The following is a 20,573-nucleotide window of genomic DNA, read 5'->3' on the forward strand; positions in this document are numbered from 1 at the left end:
GCAGAAAATATCCCAGTCATCCCACTCCTACTAACTTCTCCTGACTGCTGCAGACCCATCCTGAGCTGACCAAACCAGTGGAGAGTTGAGGACAGGATGGGAGGAAGAGGAGGAGGAGGGGGGAGGAGACGTCTTTAAAATAACAAAGCTGCTATTGACACTGACCTCACCTCTCCCTTCTCTTACCACAGCTGTGGATCCAGTGAGCGGCTGCCTTGCCATGAGGATAATGGTGTAAAGGTACAACAATGTGTTGGTTTGAGTTCAATCCAAACACTTTGCAGCTGTTTGCTTTTGCTGACTCAGGTCTCCCACTTTTGTTCCCAACAGCCCAGTCTAAATCAGACAGTATTGGTGCTGTGGCAGCTGTTACTGTGTATATCTCTGAAAAAAGTCTGGATTATACTTTCTGTTTGATCCAAAAATATTCATGTTATAAAGCCAGAAGTCATTAACAACCATCACCACCCTGCTTTCTCTCCTGTATCCCTGGCTCCAGTCTCAGGCACCTGTCAGCTTCACTTTTTATGAGCAGTCGAGGCAGGAGTGGATAGAGAACAGCAGCGTACAGCGGTTTGGAGGAAGGAGAAGCAGGAAAATGGAAAGAAAGACTATTTGTGATATTTGTGGCACAGAGCGAAGCAAACAACAACATACTGAACTGTTCTCTTGAAACATTTAGGGATGATCACTTCTGACAGATACAACTTTATCATAAATTATCGTTAATCTTAGGTGGCGTTCATGATTATTTGTGCTCGTAAAGACTTCAGCATACCTCAAGTGACTTCACTCCACTCTGTGCTTTAAATCAATATGTCACTAATAAAACAGTGGACCACAGAGGAGAATGAACAGCACTAGTGTCAATGTTTCATGTTGTTTACAGTGTAAGACTGTATGTGTTTAATGGACAAATTCATAACTTGTATTATCATTTTGTGAATTCATGTGGATTGTGGATTACCATGGACAAACCTAATTTAAAGGGAAACAAGTGAAATATTAAGCAAATTTCAACACTTCGTCCCTCCTGCTCACTGATACCCTGCCTTTCCAGGGATTAATTTTGTGTCATAATTTTCATACTTTTCAAAAATAAAGAAATGCAAAAGTCAAGAGAAAGGCACTTGTAAAGAACATGAGTTGAATTTGACAAGAATCGTATGAATAGTGTCCTAGAAATCCATTGAACAAATTTGCAAACTTGAAATGTTCAGAAATGTATAGAAAAAAAAAATCTTGAAATTCAGCCATCAAAGTGTGCACTGTACCTCTCCTAGTGGTGAAGTATATGTGTGTCAAATTTGAAAACAATCGGGTGAATAGTGTTCGAGAAGTCGGTTGGATACATTTTCTAAATTGAAATTTTGAAAAAAAATAAAAAAATAAAAATATATATATATATATATATATATATATATATATATATATATATATATATATATATATATATATATATATACATATATATATATTAAAAATCCCCAAATTTTAATTCAGCCATCAATATAGTCATTTTTATACGTATGACTAAATGCCAGTACAGTACATATACACTGTCACATTGCTGTCCCACCATGAACACAAATACAAAACACACACACACACATATAGCAACAGCAACAACAAAACCATCCAAGCAACAGGACAAAAATATCAATAAGTAAGTTAATAAAAGGAGGAGGATTTCACAATAACATAGAATACCTTTTTAGACACTACTACTACTGCGACCACTCATTGCTAAAATAAGCACTAACAACTCATCTAACGTTCCTTGTAATACACTATAACCTCACATGAGAAAAATCGATAGTAATTTATCAAACCACACTGATAATGTAGGCACATGCACATCAAGCATATGCAGGACTGAAAGGCATGCATTGTACAACATGATATTCAGTGTTTTTGCTTTTCTGCTTTTGTTTTCAGTATACAAACAGCTGTAAGAATGGAGATCCATATGTCCCTGAAGCTCATTTCCATAATTATAAATAAACATGTATGCACGGCTTTACTGTTAAACTTGGTGGAATGTTTCATGTGAGAGGACCCCACAGTATGACGTGTCAGACTGATCCTCAAAAGAACAAACTGGTCGAAAGGCTTTCAAATGTAATGTAAACTCCAGCCTGTACTCCAGTACATCTGTAAGACCAGACACCAGGCTGAGGAAGAAAATGTGTGTTTTTAATGCGAGGTGCATGCCAGTAAGAAAATTAAACCAAATGTCCCTTCATCAAAGGATGTCACTAATGCTATGTGATTCTCCTGTTTGTTTTTGGTTCACTTTTCCGGACCTGTTTTTTCTCTGGGTAAACATATGGCCTTTGATGCACAACACACAGGAACAGGGGATCAGTGAGGGGGTGAGAAAGGGCGAGTCGATCGCGTCACATCTCTGGCTCTGGGCTTTGGCCGCTGTCACCGTCCACTTGTTTGGAGGCACAACACAGCTGGAGGGTCGAGGACTATTTCAACAATCTTCTCATTTTCTGCTTTTGTTGTGGCCCTATTTCAAGCCTTAATGTGAAGCATTTGTCTCCGTCACCACACCTCTGACGGAGAACCCAGGATCTACTGAACCTTTAAAACTGTTGTTGTTTGGACACAGAGTTGTCCCTGGAAACAAACCAGTCTAGATATTCGTTCCTCTGTCATTGAAAACATAAAGCCTTTCTTTGGGGATAAATTATGAGCAATGTGTCGAGTCCATATTCTGGAAAGGGGGTCCCCTGCTCTTCAAATATACACCCACAGTCACATTTCCTGTTGCAGAGCTCATGTTATGTCTCAGCTATCATACTCATGGGCTTTGGCTCACACTTCACAGACTTTACTGGGTGTGCATGTGAGCTATAATTGAATAAAACTCAAATTTGAGCGAGCATGCCAGGAAAAGCAAACTGCTCCCCGAGGGGTTATTTAGGAGGAAGGCAGTCATGTACAGATGGCAGAGGATCTGCTCTGAGCCACATCACTATTAGACCAGCAGCAAAACCCAGTGTCCACTTGACGAGAAGAGGCAATTTCTCAATATTCAGTGTGATCTCAAAACAGACAACAAATCAGTGCATTTTTAAGGATTCAACATGTACAATATAGAATTAGATTTTATTTTTTGCCACTTGTGTGTGCTGTCATACATGGGTTTGTACTTCTACTGTTTTCAAATACCAGAGCAGAAAACACACCCTGCTCCACACTTCTAAAAACTTTTCATTTTAATGCATTTAATATATCTGATGGCTATAAGTAATTCTTTACATTTTATTAACAACAATGCATTTAATTAGAATGAAGTATGAACTCCACATGCAGCTGCAAAGTTAAAATAACAACATATGTGCAAGTTTCTTCAGCCTATACTGTTACTAAAACACATTTTAATTATGTTATTGCTACTCGTCTTATCACTAGTTTTACTAAGAAATAATGCATAACAAAATGAGCAGCACCAAATATTATTCTGTCAAAGTCAGTGATACTGTTTAGGTGATGGGATATATCTGATGTTTATTACTGACACTGCGCAAAGCAAATCAGAGAAAATATCATCTGCTACTCACAGTTTGAGCAACCAGTGTGTGTCAATACAGGCCAAGGCTTTTTAAGAACAGAGCGGATATAAAATCAGAGGATGTGTGTTGGGAGGAGAAATACTCTAAATTTTGCCATTTTATTTTTCATTCCCTCCAAAGTTGAATCTTCAGTGAAACAACATGAACCTATAGCAAGATCATCACATTTTAATAATTACTCTTTTTTTCTACAATTTGTAACAGTGACATAAACACAAAACTGAGCTTTTGTACTCGTTTGTAAAAAAGATTAAAGTGTCTCCACTTGACACAAAACTTAAAATTACTTTTCCATTTCCATGTTCCATGTCTGTTATTATTGCAAACATTATTATCAGGTTTGTTTTAAATGGAGATGCTGTAGATTAATTGTTTACAACATTAAAAGTTGTACTAAAGCTCTGTTTGGCTTAAGATGTATTTTGAAATATTGATTAAAATAATAATAAAGTAGGACAGTTTGTTCAAGTAACTTTTTATTAAAATCTTTTGAGACGTAAAATAGAAATGATGCGAAATGATTCAATTCAAGCAAACAGATTAAAAAACAAATTGGCATTGTGGTTTAAAAAAAAAAAAAAAAGAAAGAAAGAAAGAAAGAAAGAAAGAAAGAAAGAAAGAAAGAAAGAAAGAAAGAAAGAAAGAAAGATTGATGTAGTATTTTTACACAACGTACCATGAGTTTACTCTGAGGTTTAAGTGGGAAATGTGTTTTTTAGGTTCCGGAAAGAAAGTCACTCCAATTAAATCAGACGGAAGTTTGATGATCCCAGACTGGCGAAATTCTGAAACTGAGTAACGGGGTAGTTGGGTACCATTCCGTGAAGTGACACGGTAGGGATGAACGTGGAGTCCGGGGCCAAAGGCGGGCCAGGGGCGCAGTGTCCCGGGTCAAACTGCTCAAAGCTCAGGCGTGAAGGGAAACTCTTGGACAGGAGCGAAGACAGAGCAGGTATGATGCTGCTGACAAATGGGATGCTGGGGCCCGTGTGGGAGCTGAGCCGATGCCCTAAGCTCAGGTCGTGGTACAGGTCCGGGCCCTGGAGGCAGGGACCCATCCTGTGCGCAGCCCCCACCAAAGGAAACACGGGCACCAGGCTGCGCTCCTGCGCCCTGGACTCCTCCAACATCCCCAAACACAACTGCTGCCTCTTGAAACGTTTCCTCCGCCGCAGAAAGCTCCCGTTTTCAAACATATCGGCTGACATGGGGTCCAGGGTCCAGTAATTCCCTTTGCCGGGGTTCCCAGGCTCCCGGGGCATTTTGACAAAGCAGTCATTTAAAGACAAGTTGTGGCGGATTGAGTTCTGCCAGGCAGGGAACTTCTCCCGGTAATAAACAAAGCGCTGGCTGATAAAGTCACAGATCTCACTGAGGGTCAGCCGCTTTTTGGGGCTCTGGAGGATGGCCATGGTGATGAGAGCGATGTAGGAGTAGGGGGGCTTCACCGAGCCGGACCTCCTGCTTGGACCATCCTGGAGCCGGACTGAAAACTCCGTCTCATCCCGAAGCTCAGGAGCGAAGGATGCGGCGCCTTTGTCCACATCAGAACTACCTCCATCCAACAGTGACATGTATGGACTGTCCGCATCTTCTCCACCGGCCGTCTGTCCCTCCACCTGGATGTCTGTCTCATCCATAGGTTTACTGCTGAAGGTCATGGTCCACTACACGTCCGGTGACACCGTGGGCGCCAGCAGCCGTGGAGCGCCTGTCCACGACACCCGCCCCCCTCCCTTCACTTTTCGTTCACAAAAAAAGTTGCGCATCTGTGCAGCCTGCGTCATTTACGTTTTATCCTCCCACTTCAGACTTTCTCCCCCTCCTCCTCGTGCGTCTGCCTTCATCATAACAAAAGCAGAACCTGGTCTGAAGTGAGCAGCTCCTCACACTGAGCTCACATCAGAACATGAGGACTTCTGTCATCACTGTTCATGTGGGTCTACAGTTCAGATTTCCCTGACACACAGCAGGTGATGCCTCTGGATCTAAATGTCTGTTCTGTGCAAATGCATCACGCACGTGGGCTGTGCTGGGCTCCTTTCTCTCCTTTATGTGTTTGGCTTACACGGTGCTCATTTCCTCCGGTGTTCATGAGTGCACGATGGTTTGGCACACGGTGCAGCTCAGCCTCTGTAGCTGTTTCAAATAAGAGAAGGACGTAATGTGTTGTGAAATAATAGCTGCACTGTATCAATCTGTGTGAGGCCACCCACTTGGCAAACTGGCCTGTGTCCCGGTGGGCTGTGGGAACTGTGGGAAGTCTCATTAATGAACAAAACTTCCCCATATACGTATATCATTATTGAAAGTACACTTTTTATATATATAAGATACGTTTTTGTTTTTAGATAAAAACATTTATATCACATTTAAGTGCAGACACATTTTGAGATGCTTAGTTCAATGCATCTTCAAACTAGAAAACATAGTGCATGAATAATGAATTTAATACACACCAAAACACATGCAGCGTCGCACAAAGGTTGAATTTTTCTTATCAGGGAATTATGTGAATGAAATAAATGCACTAATTTAATCAGCAACGTAACAGACCTGCCCAAAAACAACAACAAAGTAACGTGAAGAAAAATCAACATACTAATACACAAGTACAAATAGTGATAAGACACGAATATAAATGACCGGCTTATCTTTGAACTTAGTCTCACAGTCAGGTCAAGAGAGGTAAATTGTTTTGGAGTTAATAACTCTGAACCGAGCTCAAGCTGCAGTATTTTTGATCATTCTGAACAGATAAACTTATAGTAATCAGCTACTTGTAAGAATTACATAAAGAACACTGAAGCTATTTGAATGAAAATGTAAAATAAATGTGACCAACGTCCATTGAATGTCACTACTTACATTAAATACTGTGTCAAATATCTGTTATGTCTTTGTTCTGCAACAAACAATGTCTGCCCTTCAGGGTCTTCTTCACATACATCATATATGGCAATTGTTTTACAAAGCTATCAATATGCTTAAACAATCTGATACTTTTTTTCCACAGTTAGTGAGAGCAGACACTATTTAATTTAAATACTATATAAGGTAAACATTTGATGCCATTTTATTTTTTTTTCCACAACCTTTGTAAATTGAAGAAGTCTGAGAATCACAGGAGCAGAGTGGATCGTCCTGAAATGTGTGTGTCTGTATGTTCCTTAGGCGGTGCATTTCCGTTGAGCTGAGGTCAGCCTCACAAAGTTTCCACATTTGAGGCAACACGAGTTGGAGTTGCCCTCTTTCCTAGGGATATGCCAGCAGTTGACACAGCGCACTCTGTACTTCTTATACCTTCAAGAAAAAAACAACAATAAAATCAAATAAGTAGTGTGTTTATCCAACCCACATACAGTAGGTATATTTAGGTAGGTAGGTATATTTTTTGACAATTATTTACAGAATCTTAATAAAACAAAACAAAAAACAAAACATTAGTGGTCTGGATCAGACTGCAGTGTGTCATATTAAGAAGCAAATCTGAAGGTAAAGTTAACATAGAACAGAAGATTGTTTCATATGGTCACTATCACAGTAATCGTTTTAAAGATGCCAAGAAAATTCTAATAATGTGTAATGTTTCTGAAAAATATTGTAAGCATGCACTATACTGTATTGTGTAATGTATTTTTACAGATAGAACAGATGATGCTGTACAGAAGTAGATATATTTTCATATGTTCTTTCCACTAACGCAAACCAGTTCCTGCAATGACATGAGATCCAAACTGTTTCAGGCCTTTAAACTTGGCCTGTTTTAGCAAATAATGATATAATCAACAGCTTTACCAAGTTTCTTTGTCCACCCGTGTTTATTAATTCAGATAAACATACAAAATTGGCAGATCTGGATATCAATAGAAGCTAAAACAGCATTTGATTTTGTTGAGGATAAAACAGCAGTTACCGTAAACAGCCTCCTCTATGTGTTTTTAATATAAAGCAGCGGTCTACTGTACCGTATTCCACAGGCATTACAGAGTGGGGTCCCGTCCTCGGCATCTCTCCACATGGGCGTCTTCTGGGTGCAGCATGACGCACAGGCTTTGCCCTCTAGTGAAACAAAAAGGAACAAAGTGTGTTAAACCCAATTTTAGTCTTTTTTTTTTTTTTTTTTACTTTACAACTTATTTTAACTTTAGTTCAAATATTATACAATGTCAGTTATTCTGGGAAATTATTAGTGAATTTTGATCAAAAGCTACATAATAAAATACATAACAAACCACTATTTTAAATATAATCTTATGAATCATCAGAATAACTTCTAATGTGAGACACTGTGCAGGTCTATGTATAGTTAACGTACGTCTAAGTTGTTTTAAATATAACATCTCTGTTACATTTTCTTTTTACTGTGAGCAGAACAGCTGCACATGTGATGCCACTAAACTGTAAAGCCACTGGACTGAAGTCTCAGCTGTTTGGTCTCTGCCTGCTAGAAAAAATATAGACATGTCAATATTTCCCTATGACTGAAGGAAGAATATTTGCATTAAGTTATAAAGATTTCCTTTTCTTTTTTGTCAGACAGATGTAAAAAGTAGATTTTTTACCTTGATATATTTCGGCTACAACCTGTAGCCTTCAAGGTAAAAAGAAAAAAAAAAAAAATCAATCATCTATTTTCCATCTGTCTGACAACAAAGAAAAGGAAATCTTTAAAATTTCAGTAGACAGTATGAACCTAATTGGACTATCTGCATGAAGTATTAAATAATTTTTTTGTCAATTAACAGACTAAAATAAAAAAATTGATTTTAAAAAGTTATTTGGCAGGCCATCAGCTGAGGTTATTTTAGTGATGCTGTTACTGAAGGTAGTATTATGAAATGATGTCTTTACAATTGAATGCAAAATATCTGTCTACCTGTATATATCTATTCTACTAGTCATTTTTTCTGGTTTAAGCAGTAATCATTTAGACCAGGGGTGTCCAACCATGGTCCTTGAGATCTACTATCCTGCATGTTTTAGATGTTTCCCTCTTCCAGCACACCTGACGGTCATTATCAGGCTTCTGCAGAGCTTGATGATAGGCTTATCATTTGAATCAGGTGTGCTGGAAGAGGGATGCATCAAAAACATGCAGGATAGTAGCTCTCGAGGACCAGGGTTGGACACTCCTGATTTAGGCGTTCACATTTTAACATAATTCTAGTCACAGTCCATGAGATGTGATGCAATGATGCCCTCTAATGGACAATGCAAAAACAGCCACTGGGAAACTTTCAAACCTGGTCCCCACTCTAAACCCTCATCACTAGACTCTCATAGACCTCACTCATGTCAGCTGGTTAGTGCGAGAAGCAGTAGAGGTTTGCAACAGCACAAACAGTAATATGATAGAACCACTTCATATCATATACACTTTATATATGATATATATATAAATATATATATATATATCTTTTTTTTTTTGTTTTTTTTTTTTTTACATTTCTTTCTATATACATTATATATAGTCTGATACACAAATTCTTTAGTGTTTTTATATTGATGTACGTATTCCTGAGCGTTTACATTTTCTCTTTTTTATTTCTATCTGGCCGAGAACTACCTCTAAGAAAATTTCATAATGTGCACATAATGACAATAAACATTCTTGAATCTTGAATAAACACAAACAGGGGAGTTCAGTTCACCTACACATAACAAGACCAATGCTGAATGTTGTAATGACCCCCGGCCCCTTTTGACAATGTGGGCTGCCCTGCACCTATACCCCTGTTGATCCCTGCTCCCCTACCAGTATCGCTATCCCTTCACCTCATCTGTACTTCTCCTTTCTGCTCCCACGACCATGCACTGGCCCCCAAAGACCTGAAAAATGTAGGTTAACTTTACCGTCCACATTTGATGCATTGACCCCGCTTTGACCTTGAAGATTAAGGTCAGCGCTTAAAGAACTTGTCCAAGAACTTCCAAAGTTGTACCTAAATACCAAATATGAAAGAGATTGGATGTTTTGGTGAAGAGTAATCGCATTGATGCTGATGGACACAAACACACAGTATGACAGTAACCCTGTGGCTGACAGCTGAGGGGTAAAAACGAAGTTAAGAAATGATCTGTTATTTACGTTCAAAAACTAGTCATACTAATTAATATTTCATACCTTTTTTTGAGACATTTTACTTGTCAAATTGTCAATTGTTTTTGTAGTAACAGCATCATAAAAAAAAATAAATGGTTGATGAACAGGTGTATAATAAGATCCTTGCATTTTTCGGAATGTTTTGCTTGTATGAGTCATTGTTGATGTAGTGTTTCTATATAAATTTCAGTAGAACTCCACTCCTTCTGTTCAATGTTTGCTTTTTTTCCTTTTTTTCTCTTTTATGCCTAGTGGGGTTCCTCTGGTAAACCCATGTTTAATTGGAAATTGTCTGTGAGAAATCCATCATTCACTTCTCAAACTGGGACAGTTCTCAGTCCTCAGTGTCTTATCAGGACTGTCCCTAAAAGCCTGAGTCTGTCACTGTGGACTGTGGGTCTGGGCCACAGTGTAACGCTGCTGACATTTTTAAACTCTAACTCTTAGCATGAGGTACCGCATATTTTTTAAGTCAATGACTAAATTTTATATAATGCAATCAGATCAACAGTTTATGATTGTAAAGGACTTCATGATGAATTGGGAGCAGCCTGGAAACTGTGCAAGTACTCACTGGAAACACTGGTAGATTGGTCACATTCCTCCTCTGAGCTGCTAGTTTTTAGAGATTTCTGAGCCGATCGTGTCCTCAGCCTTGGTTTTCTCACACTCTTACGAAGCTCCTTACTGTGATGGAAACACAGTTAGCAGAAAACATTAATGTGTCCCCATTTGTTTACAAGACAATTTTCTGAATTAAAAATGGAAATGGACCCAGTGGTAACAGAAAGATACTTCAATAAGGCTGTTTGACTTCCAGAAGAAAAAATCTTATCACAAATCACATTTTCTCCATGGAGTGAATTTATCAGTACCTGTATTTTGAAGTTATCAGAAGGCGACATTGTTCGCTACTATCATCCACCTCTGTATCCATTCGGAACGTCACACCCTGAAAGTCTGGATCCTGGATATCGGCACTCCGGCTGGGATGAGGTTGTTTTCTTGGAGTCTTGGCTCGCCATGAGGGACACTGCTGAGTACCAGGAACACCATCCTCCTCTTGCACTGACCTGGGTTTTGACTTTAATGTTACAGAAGGTGTGGGGGTTGTTTCCACACAAAAGCCCATTGATTTCAGTTGTGAAGATTGTTTACACTCTGGTGTGGATGCTGTAGATTCATCAATGAGGCAACACCTCTCTGAAGAGCTAACCTGTAGTAACACTGTCTGAGGCAGCAAGGTATTACATGTAGGATCTGTACTCAAATAAAGGTTTGCATTGTGATCAAATATTAGTGTTGGTTTTGCTAGACTTGCATCTTCATTCACATTAAAAGTGAGCTGATGATTGTTGCAAGATGCATTAGAGAAGTGTGTTTCAGACAAAGAATCTTCAGGGAAAGGTGAATTCCATGTGTTCTCCTCAGTGGAGATGCAGTCTGTCCTCTGCTCATTGTCCCATTCCAGCCCATTACTACCACTAAACATGACCTCTGGAGGGTGAGAAGATGCTTCTGTATTTTCTTCCAGTTGCTCTGGTCTAACAGTTCCTGTATTTTCAGCAGTCTGTGGTTTACCATTACAGACCTTCTTGCAGTCTGTCCCTGAGCACTGTGGTTTATAACCACAGGCTCCTTGGCCGCAGACCTCTTTCACGTCTTTGACATGACCAATAGAGGTTGTGATTTCTTGTCTTTCATTGATAAGATGTCCCAAAGTAACCTTGAAACTCAGACTGTCACCGTCAGCTTCCTGACCTGATACAAACGCTGCTGTAGAAGATGAACTGTTTCTTGAATGGCCAGATTCTGGGACAGACAACAGTGAACTTCGCCTGGATTCTGCTGCATCTCTTGGTTGTAGAAGCCTCTCACACTGCAGGTTGATCAGAGTCAGTACTTTAAGGGGGCTGTTGCATTCAGGAAGAGGCTCATTCACAGCAATGATGTTGTTGGCACGGCTCTCCTCCTGCACATTTTTTGCTGGTTCATTCAGTGACTGGTTGCAACCATTAACAGGGTGAAACACATGTGAATAATCCTCCTCTCTTTCAACTGTAAAAGGATTCTGCCATGGGGAGGGTGAATTTGTGTCCATAAAACTGCTGTGAACAGGAGATTCTAATTTGGAAACTTCCTGGAAAAGGTAGAAGAGTGCCGACTGGGAGGCATCTTGTCGCATTGTGCTCTGGTTTCCTTGGATGACGGCAGATTGTGTCCTTGGTCCTGTGCTCATGTTGAGATCGTGCCTGAGTGATTAATAAAAAGAAACATCTCTAGAGTTACAAATTAAATGTCAAGACTCTTATGGAATCTGATGAAGTGTTACCAAGTTAGGAAGTCAAATGATTAGAATCCTGTTATACAGAGCTTTGTGTTTGCATCAGTAATACAGTGATTGTGAGATTCTGAGCTGACACTGACACCAATGTTAAAAAGAATACTTTGTTTTTGCTGCTATTTTCCCCCCTTTTGTACCTTTTGGAAAGTTATACATTTACAAAAACAAAAAGGCCTGTTTTACTGTTTCTCACACTGTCTTTGAATAAACACAAATTTAATCATACATGTTTAATACAGTGGTGGAAAAAAAGGTTTTTCGACGGCCTTAAAATTTCACATGATCTAAAATATTTTCCTGAAATATTTGTGTTGCAAAAGGTGTGATTGCATTAGATAGACACAAACAAATGCAATTTTTTTGTCAAGAAGAAAAATTAACTCAACTAAATTTTTAACAGTTTCAGCATGTCCACTGAAAAGGACATTAGATAGATAGATAGATAGATAGATAGATAGATAGATAGATAGATAGATAGATAGATAGATAGATAGATAGATAGATAGATAGATAGATAGATAGATAGATAGATAGATAGATAGATAGAAAAAATGCAACTGAAAAAACTGTTACATCATGCGGTTTCCAATTAAGGCAATTATTACATGCAAAATGGGAAAATGTTTACTTACTGGATCTTAGGAGGATAAGAGTGATTCTTAATGCAATATATCCCAACTGCATGGGGTGACCACATTTTTTTTTTTTACCCACCAACGGATAAACATCAGCTGCTGCCATTAATGAAATTACATCTTATATTTATAAACTATAAAGTGTTATTTAGCTGAGAAATCTGAACCTCATTAATCTGCATTAAGCGATTATACAGGTTTTCTCAATATTTGCTTTGCTAGAATGAAACCGTTTTCAAAGAGCTTCCGCAACATTTTAATTCATATAAAGCAGGGGTGTCAAATTCATTTTAGTTCAGGGGCCACATATAGTCTAATATGATCTAAAGTGGGCTGGACCAGTAAAATGATATAAATAATAGGATAAGAACTGATAAATAATGTCAACTCCAAAGTTTTTTGTATGTTTTTGAGTGAAAGAAGTAAAATTCCATGATGAAAATGTTTTACACCTACCAACTGTACTTGAACATAACACGAACAAATATGAACAACCTGAAAATTCTTAAGAAAAAAAGTGCATTGTTAACAATATTACACCTCAGTTGATCATTTATACATGTGCATCACAACTTAAAGATTTAGTAACAGGCAAAATATTGTTAAATTTCCACATACTTCTCTTAAGACATTAGAGATTGTTCATATTTGTTCAGGTTGTTCATATTTTTTTGTAAACGGATAGTCTGTAAATATAACGTTTTTTCTAATTCTACTTTTTATATTCTAAAACAAAGAGGAAAATTTGCAGTTTTCATTATTTTTAGATTATGATAATATTTTACTAGTCTGATCCACTTTAGATCAAACTGACCTAAAATGATTTCAACATCCTTTATTATTAATATCTTAGGGTAATTTTTGTACTTCACAAATTCATCCCAGGGGCCAGATTGGACCCTCTGGTGGGCCGGATTTGGCCCCCGGGCCGCATGTTTGACACCTGGGATATAAAGGATTTATAACAAAATAACCTTTTTTCAAATTAGCTGCACTCCACCAATGACAGTGAGACAGTGTTAAGTATTTTTGTTGCCAAACTCTTAAATAAAAGTAACATAAATGAGTAAATTAAAACATGAAGACTGAGTTTGTTTCGTTTTTCATTCAATCTGAATCTACTGTTGTAAACTCTACTTCAGCTGTGTTTATTTTAAATGTATGAGCTAGCATACAGGAAACAGGACCTGTTATAGTTTGAATTTCCTTTAAAAAGAGACGTGGCTGTTGTCATATCCGGTGTAAAGAATACAAACCTTCAGGATGAATTTTATTTTTTTTCCTACCCACTCACCTGAGCACATGCAGCCAGACTTGAGGACTTTACTGTTAGTTAAATTTGTAGCAGAAGTAAAATGTAGCCGCTGTTGTTTTCGCGGTAATTAGAGAAACTATATGTCACGAGCGCAGAAAAGGTGCAATAACACAGGTGAGAGAGTGAGTCTACACAAATGTCCATCACACTGCCTTGGCGCGTGCGTGTCTGCATCAGAGTTAATGTTGAAATATGTGTTTGTCCTGATAAATCCACAGCATTCTGGAATCTCCTAAATAAATGATCGCATCTAATCATCAGTGTCAAATAACTTCACATTTCTGCATCAGTCTAATCCACTATTGTCTTTTTGTTTCCATTTCACATCCACTTCCGCCTGGCTGTATAGTCCACTGTCTGGGCCTAACTGCGTAAATGCACGAGGATGCGGTCAAAAAAAAAAAACACAAGTTTGATCCAGTTCACTTGTAGTTTCTGTGCATTTACGATGGAACTCACCTTGATTTTCAACTTGATCACAAACTCAGTCACTCAGTGTTCAACTCAGCTGGGATCTCCAACCTTTTGGGCTTGTTGCTGTGATCGGATGCGTGCTTTGGACGTGGAGGAGGTACGCAGGTGATTTGGGTTTAGTGATTTCACCTGCAGGAGTATAAAAGTGCACATGTTCAGCTCTGCTTTCTTTTGGTAAGAGTTAACCTACACAAGCCACGTTACACACAGGTCAAATAAAGGTGCACATGTTTATCTAACTATCTGATGATGCAGTGAAATAAAAAAGAAACATCTGTGTGGTTAGAGAATCTCATGAATTTTAAGTGTGTTATCAAGTTAGGAAGTCAAATAATTAATTTTACAGTAATAGTGAAACTCTGGGCTGATACTGACACTAATAGTTGTATCTTTATTTTTAAAAAAGCACACAAGGCCTGTTTTAAGTCTTCCTTACACTATCTTCAAATGAGCACTAATTTAATCATACATGTTTAATACACTACAACTGAAATAACTTATGGACCTGGCCGAGCAAAAGTGAATATTAGGGTGATTTTTTTTTTTTTTTTGGTCTCTAAAACAATATTTTTGATTACTCAGCAGGAAAGACATATAGCTCTAGCTTCTAAAACTGTATTTAATTTGTACCTGAATTACAACTGGATATGTAAGAAAATCAGAGAATATAGTGTAAATTAAGAACAGTAAAGGTTGAAAATGAATGTATACAGCATAAATTCTGAATGTAAATAGCAATGTGTAAATAAATATGTTCAAAATATGTCTGTGTCTAATTTATATTTCATGATAATCCAATACTACAGTGATTTTGAATGTTATTTATTTAAAAAAAAAAAAAAGGCAGAAAAATGTGTTTTACATGTAGTAATGAAACATGTCACCAAACACTGATCAGTATCTTAATCAAATCTTTTATTATGGTGCATCACACTGAACAAACACCTCACTTTGTTACATTTTTTGACTCTCACTCCGTTACCATGAATTAATGTCTGTTAAAACTAAAATAAAATGACATCAGTTTTATTTATGGATATGATGTATGGATAGATTTCCTTTACTAAAATGAAACATTTTTCAGATTTTCACTGATGACGCAGTGTTATCATTCTTTCAGTTTCATAAGACATGCAAACATCACCTTCCTCCCAAGCAGTTTGAGATGAATGACAAAAGGGAGAGTTCAAGGATTCTTATGACTGATTTTATTGCACAGCTTAAAATAATTGTAGTTTCAAAATTCATAATGTACACAGTTCACTTTACAATTGTGCGTTAGGTATGACAAGTACAGTAGACTCAACATGATGAGGTCAGACGCAGTAAACTCATCTCATGGTAACATGAAGCCAAACAGCTTCAAAACATACACATGTCCACTTCCATCCTGATCTGGATTAAACTAAATCTCAACCAGATCACTTAATGAAGCCTGTGTAAGTGCTGAGGTCACTGTGAGCCTTACAAAGAACTCCTCCTCTGATTATTTTACACACTGCATAACTTGCAAAACAACTGATTTGGGTTTTATTTTAATGTTAATATATCAACTAAACTGACTATACTAAGAGGCCACCCTTTGAGTTTCAGGCAACTATTGAACAATCCTCATTATCCTTCTGTATGGCTGATTTTAGGGCTATGGTGCCAAAAACTCTGAAAGGTTTCTGAAATCGGGCTCATTTTAGTAAATAAACACTTTTAAAGCCATCACAGCACCTAAAAAATAAAGCTGGTACATAAAGATTAAAGTAAATACAATGCATATAATATTAGACAAGTGAAACAGTGTCATACTGATGCACAGGCTGAAATGATTGAGGACGTCAACTTGTGATACTTGTGCGTATACGAGCAGTAACAGGGAATGTTAAATCCAACATATTAAGACAGGTTGTGTTAAAAGTTGCTCTGCTGTGTTTAACACAAAAATGAAATATGTCTAAAATCCTCTAGCGATATTATAATAAAGAGTATTTTGTGAGTCTGGATAGTGTCTGAATACTGGCCTGAGAACATTCCATGTAAATAAAAACACTGTCAAGTTAAATGGTTTAAACTTTTTTTTTTTTTTTTAAGTAACCATTAATTTCACCTTATGAGAGACTCAATGTCTGATGCTCCCTGATCGCATCTGCTTCACCAAAGTGTCATTGGTAATTATGGTAATCTGTCAGTCACCAAGATCACTTAGGGGGTTTACTATGAACTTCATTAACTCAACCAGTCTTCATGGTCGCCCCTCACTCAACCAGTGCACATGGTGTCAAGTATGCAGCAGCACCCACTCCATTCTCCATCCCCTTTCTCATTTGCTTTCCTTATTCTCAGTGAGGTTTGGGAACATGACCGTCCACATAGAAGTTCCTGGTGACTTTGGGCAATGTCAGTTCCATGCCGTCGAGCTCTGGGGTTAGAATAATCTGACATCCCAGGCGGGAGTTCTCCTGAAGCATGGGTGCCATATCCAGCATGTCATCCTCCCTAAATCACCAAGAGATCTCAGCATTTGCAGCAAACTCTCTTCAACTCCATTTCACACATTTGCTGAATTTCAGATGTGGTGTCCAATGCAGACCTACCTTTCAACAGGCTCTGGCAGTTTGTCAAAATGAGCATCACTCACATAAACTTGACATGTTGAGCAGGCCAGCGATGCTTCACAGGCTCCTAAATCAAAGATAAACACCATATGGTGAACAATGCATGTTTCAATAAAAAGCTTTAAGTACTATAATAGAAACTCTCACCTTCTAAATCAATCCCATGCTTGTGAGCAAGGTAAAGAACATTATCTCCCACTTTGGCTTTGACTGGGATCCTCTGGCCAGACCGATCTATGTACACAATATTGACCCTAAACACATAATAATAATAATAATAATCTTTATTTATATAGCACTTTTCCTACATTAAAAACTGTAGCACAAAGTGCTTTACATATCAGTTTAAAAATCAGTACCGCCCCCCACCCACACCCACCCACTCACCCGCGCACACACACACACACACACACACACACACACACACATATATATGCAAACCCACAAGCTCACACATACTTAAGAAGACTGGCTGAGCATGGGTAGACCAGAACAAAAATATAAAAGTAAAAGTAAAAGTAAAAGAAAGTAAAAGAGGAGGCGCTGTCTCAGGGAGCCATCTGCACCAGGAGGCAGCCGCCGACCCTGGCAACCAGGCACCAGCAACACAGCCCCGCATCCCAACCAGTGGGAGAGGGCCAACTGGGGCCCCACACCCACCAGAAAGGAGCGGACCTCAGTGAACGAAGGTGCCACAGCCCCTGGAGTCTGCAGCCGCCCCCCGGCATGGAGGGCTCCCTCTGATGAAACACCAGAGAATAAGAAACATTAAAAAGATATAAAAGAATTGATTAAAAGAAGCTAAATTTAAGACATATATGAAAATAATAAAAATATTAAACATTAAAATGATAAAACAGAAGCACTGGTTAAAAGAATCTTAAGATATATATATTAAATATAACTATAAAACCTTTGAGTAGATAAAACAGAAGCATCAGATTACATACAAGACATCACATTAAATAGAAAATTTGCTCTACACAACAAATATTTGAGTCATTCTTTCAGACAAATCATGCCTTAACTGTTTTAAGTGCATGTTATGTTGGCAGCTGGTTTACATTAAATGGTGGTAAATGTGCCAAAAGTGGAAGTTAAAAGCTACTGACTTTTTTTTTTTGTTAAGTTGTAGCCTCTGTGATATAACTATAAGTGTACAAGCGGGCACAGAATAAAAAAAATGCACAGGCATTGATCAGTAACAAGTAGCAACATGTTTGTTTTCACACACACACACACACACACACAAACACACACACACACACACACACACACACACACACACACACACACACACACAAAACTCCGGTGAAATTTACACATCATCTGGATCCTCTGCATTGGAGCTCCCCTCTTCAATTTGGTAAAGACCTTTAAAAGAAGATAGCAAGACAACATCAGCATATCATGTATTTCGCTTGTCGGTGGTGACACGAATTCACTCATAACCCCATACTGAACTTGTTGCACAACATTTCATAAACCCATCTGGGATGATGAAGTGAAGTTACACAAGCGTGACGGGGTGGACTTTTGACTCTAATAATGACAGATATATTCCGACCTCCAGCAGGTCAAGCTACATCTGTATCGACAATAACTTAAGTAAAGTATTCCGTTTAAGTAAAGGGAGGAGAGGACAGACATCCCGAGTGAGAAGGCTAAAGATGTTAGCTAAAGACCACATCACTTACCTATACTAGTCTGCAAATGTCGATTTATTGTCCGGATACTGTCAAATGAGCCTCTCCTTTGCAAACTGGCCGCACTGTTACCACAGATGTTTAATCTGTACAAGGGACATGTGCTACAGACTGGTATAACTCTGGAAAGTCTCAAAGTCAGCCCCATGCTCGACCGGACAGCTGCGGAGGCCGCCATCGTTCTGTTTTGATCACATGACTCAAAGCAGCCAATAGAAATACAGCATTGTGTCTGGGCTGTAATTTGTTTATTTGGCAGCAGAGGGCGCTCCTTCCACATACAAAACACTGACATTGAAGCTTCAGGGTTATAAAAAATAAGTCTGAGTATGTATCCTCAAATATGCAGAATTTTGACCCATAAAGACCCAGTGTTACTTTTATGTCAGTTCCCAAATGGAATTTTATATATATATATATATATATATATATATTTATATATATATAAAGCATTTCTTAACTGATTTATTGTCATTTATTTATAATATTATCCTCTGCATTTTGTCTTTTATTTATAGAAATCAGGTATTTTCCTGTATTTAATTCACTGATCATGTAGATGTTCATAAAAGCTCAGATTAAAGTTGAGTGTTATTTTATCAAAAAACAGAGAAAACTGCAGAAAAAGTGACTTTTTCAGGAAAATATATCATTAACTGAACATAAACTGAGCATTTTCTATCCACTGCCATTGATTCAACTCCATGGGTTTTTACTGGTGAATCAGTGTTGTAGAAGTTGACAGTGTTTCCACGTTCACCAGGGAGCCTCTGAACGTCCAAATGGGTCATATGTGATGACCATGAAAAGATGACAGACTGTGCTGTACACCAATTATTTACATGTACTGATAGGATGAGTGGATCAACAGTTATTAAACAGTTTACATCAGTGAATGCTTGTGGTTGATGATGGATGTTTGGGTCTTTATGGGTTAAAATGAAAGTGGAAGACAGTATTTACTTACTCATTCCTCAAACAACAAAAGCACTGTACAAGTAAACGAATACATTTGTCCCAAAGGAAAAAAAAAAAAGTAAACCTCACCCTCACCCATCATTTACAATTTTATCAAAAGTATGTTATTAAACTACAGAGTGTGAGCCAGCGCATATGCTGGTACACTTGGTCAGTTCACTAACTGTATTTATTTATGGTTTCTGAGATATTGCTCCAACATTCACTGCTGGAAAAATATAATGTGCATGGGGACATTGCACATTCATTGCAGATTCCATTCCAGTATTTTTATAGTGTGGTATTGCTGTATTTATTTGAGAGAATTACCCCACCACTCACAATAAAAACAAAATAATTGCTTTCAGTTCTTGTGCAGTGGAGCCCAGATGCCCAGCTGTGGCTTGTCGAAGCATGCTAAAGTCATGCCTCTAGGGAAATAGGTCTGTTCATATCAAAAGATCAAAATAAAATGTTGATTTTATATTTCCAGGTAGTCCCATTCATTGTTGAGCTCCATGAGCAGCACCAGCAGCACAGTAAATACATGTTCTGCCCTGTTGCTGAGTTATAACGGAAGACAAACATAGATAAGAAATCTGAGGTTGTCTGACAGCAGAAGAGTGTGTATGATTGCGTTTACTGATGTGTGAATGGAGAGAAATGATGTTTTGACTGCAGGCAGGTGAAGTGTTTGGGCTTTTCTCCTTCTCTCTACCCTTCAGACCCACTCAAAGAGAAAGTGGGTTATCCGCAAAGGCTAAACTGCTATTATACTTATAATCCCTTTACAGAGTTGTAAAACATCCACAGAGGAGCATTGTGTTGAAATTTGATTTATGG

The 20,573-nt window shown here is 38.1% G+C and overlaps 2 protein-coding genes across 3 annotated transcripts; both read right to left on the minus strand.

Moving 5' to 3' along the window:
• Positions 1–4,121: 4,121 nt before the first annotated feature.
• On the minus strand, positions 4,122–5,351 carry LOC115426169 (forkhead box protein D2-like). Its single transcript, XM_030144169.1, has one exon. The coding sequence runs from the start codon at positions 5,246–5,248 to the stop codon at positions 4,331–4,333; it is 918 nt and encodes a 305-aa protein (XP_030000029.1). The 5' UTR covers positions 5,249–5,351; the 3' UTR covers positions 4,122–4,330.
• Positions 5,352–15,654: 10,303 nt separating this feature from the next.
• fdx2 (ferredoxin 2) lies at positions 15,655–18,951 on the minus strand. Of its 2 annotated transcripts, XM_030146776.1 has the most exons (6): positions 18,765–18,951; positions 18,392–18,441; positions 17,521–17,525; positions 17,215–17,321; positions 17,047–17,134; positions 15,655–16,948 (listed from the first exon to the last, which is right to left on the minus strand). In XM_030146776.1, the coding sequence occupies exons 1-6, from the start codon at positions 18,949–18,951 to the stop codon at positions 16,792–16,794; spliced, it is 594 nt and encodes a 197-aa protein (XP_030002636.1). In that variant the 3' UTR covers positions 15,655–16,791. The 2 variants fall into 2 exon arrangements, with proteins under 2 accessions (XP_030002636.1, XP_030002645.1); XM_030146785.1 differs by lacking the exon at positions 17,521–17,525 and having other exon boundaries at positions 18,390–18,441.
• Positions 18,952–20,573: the final 1,622 nt, after the last annotated feature.

Source organism: Sphaeramia orbicularis, chromosome 1 (assembly GCF_902148855.1).
Source record: "Sphaeramia orbicularis chromosome 1, fSphaOr1.1, whole genome shotgun sequence".
In the NCBI taxonomy this organism is placed as follows: Eukaryota; Metazoa; Chordata; class Actinopteri; order Kurtiformes; family Apogonidae; genus Sphaeramia; species Sphaeramia orbicularis.

Coding starts and splice junctions, on each gene's coding strand:
- LOC115426169 (XM_030144169.1), bottom strand. CDS start 5,248: ATGACCTTCAGCAGTAAACCTATGGATGAGACAGACATCCAGGTGGAG.
- fdx2 (XM_030146776.1), bottom strand. CDS start 18,951: ATGGCGGCCTCCGCAGCTGTCCGGTCGAGCATGGGGCTGACTTTGAGA. Junction 17,135..17,214: donor GCATGGGATTGATTTAGAAG/GTGAGAGTTTCT, acceptor TCTTTGATTTAG/GAGCCTGTGAAGCATCGCTG. Junction 16,949..17,046: donor CTGCCAGAGCCTGTTGAAAG/GTAGGTCTGCAT, acceptor TTGGTGATTTAG/GGAGGATGACATGCTGGATA.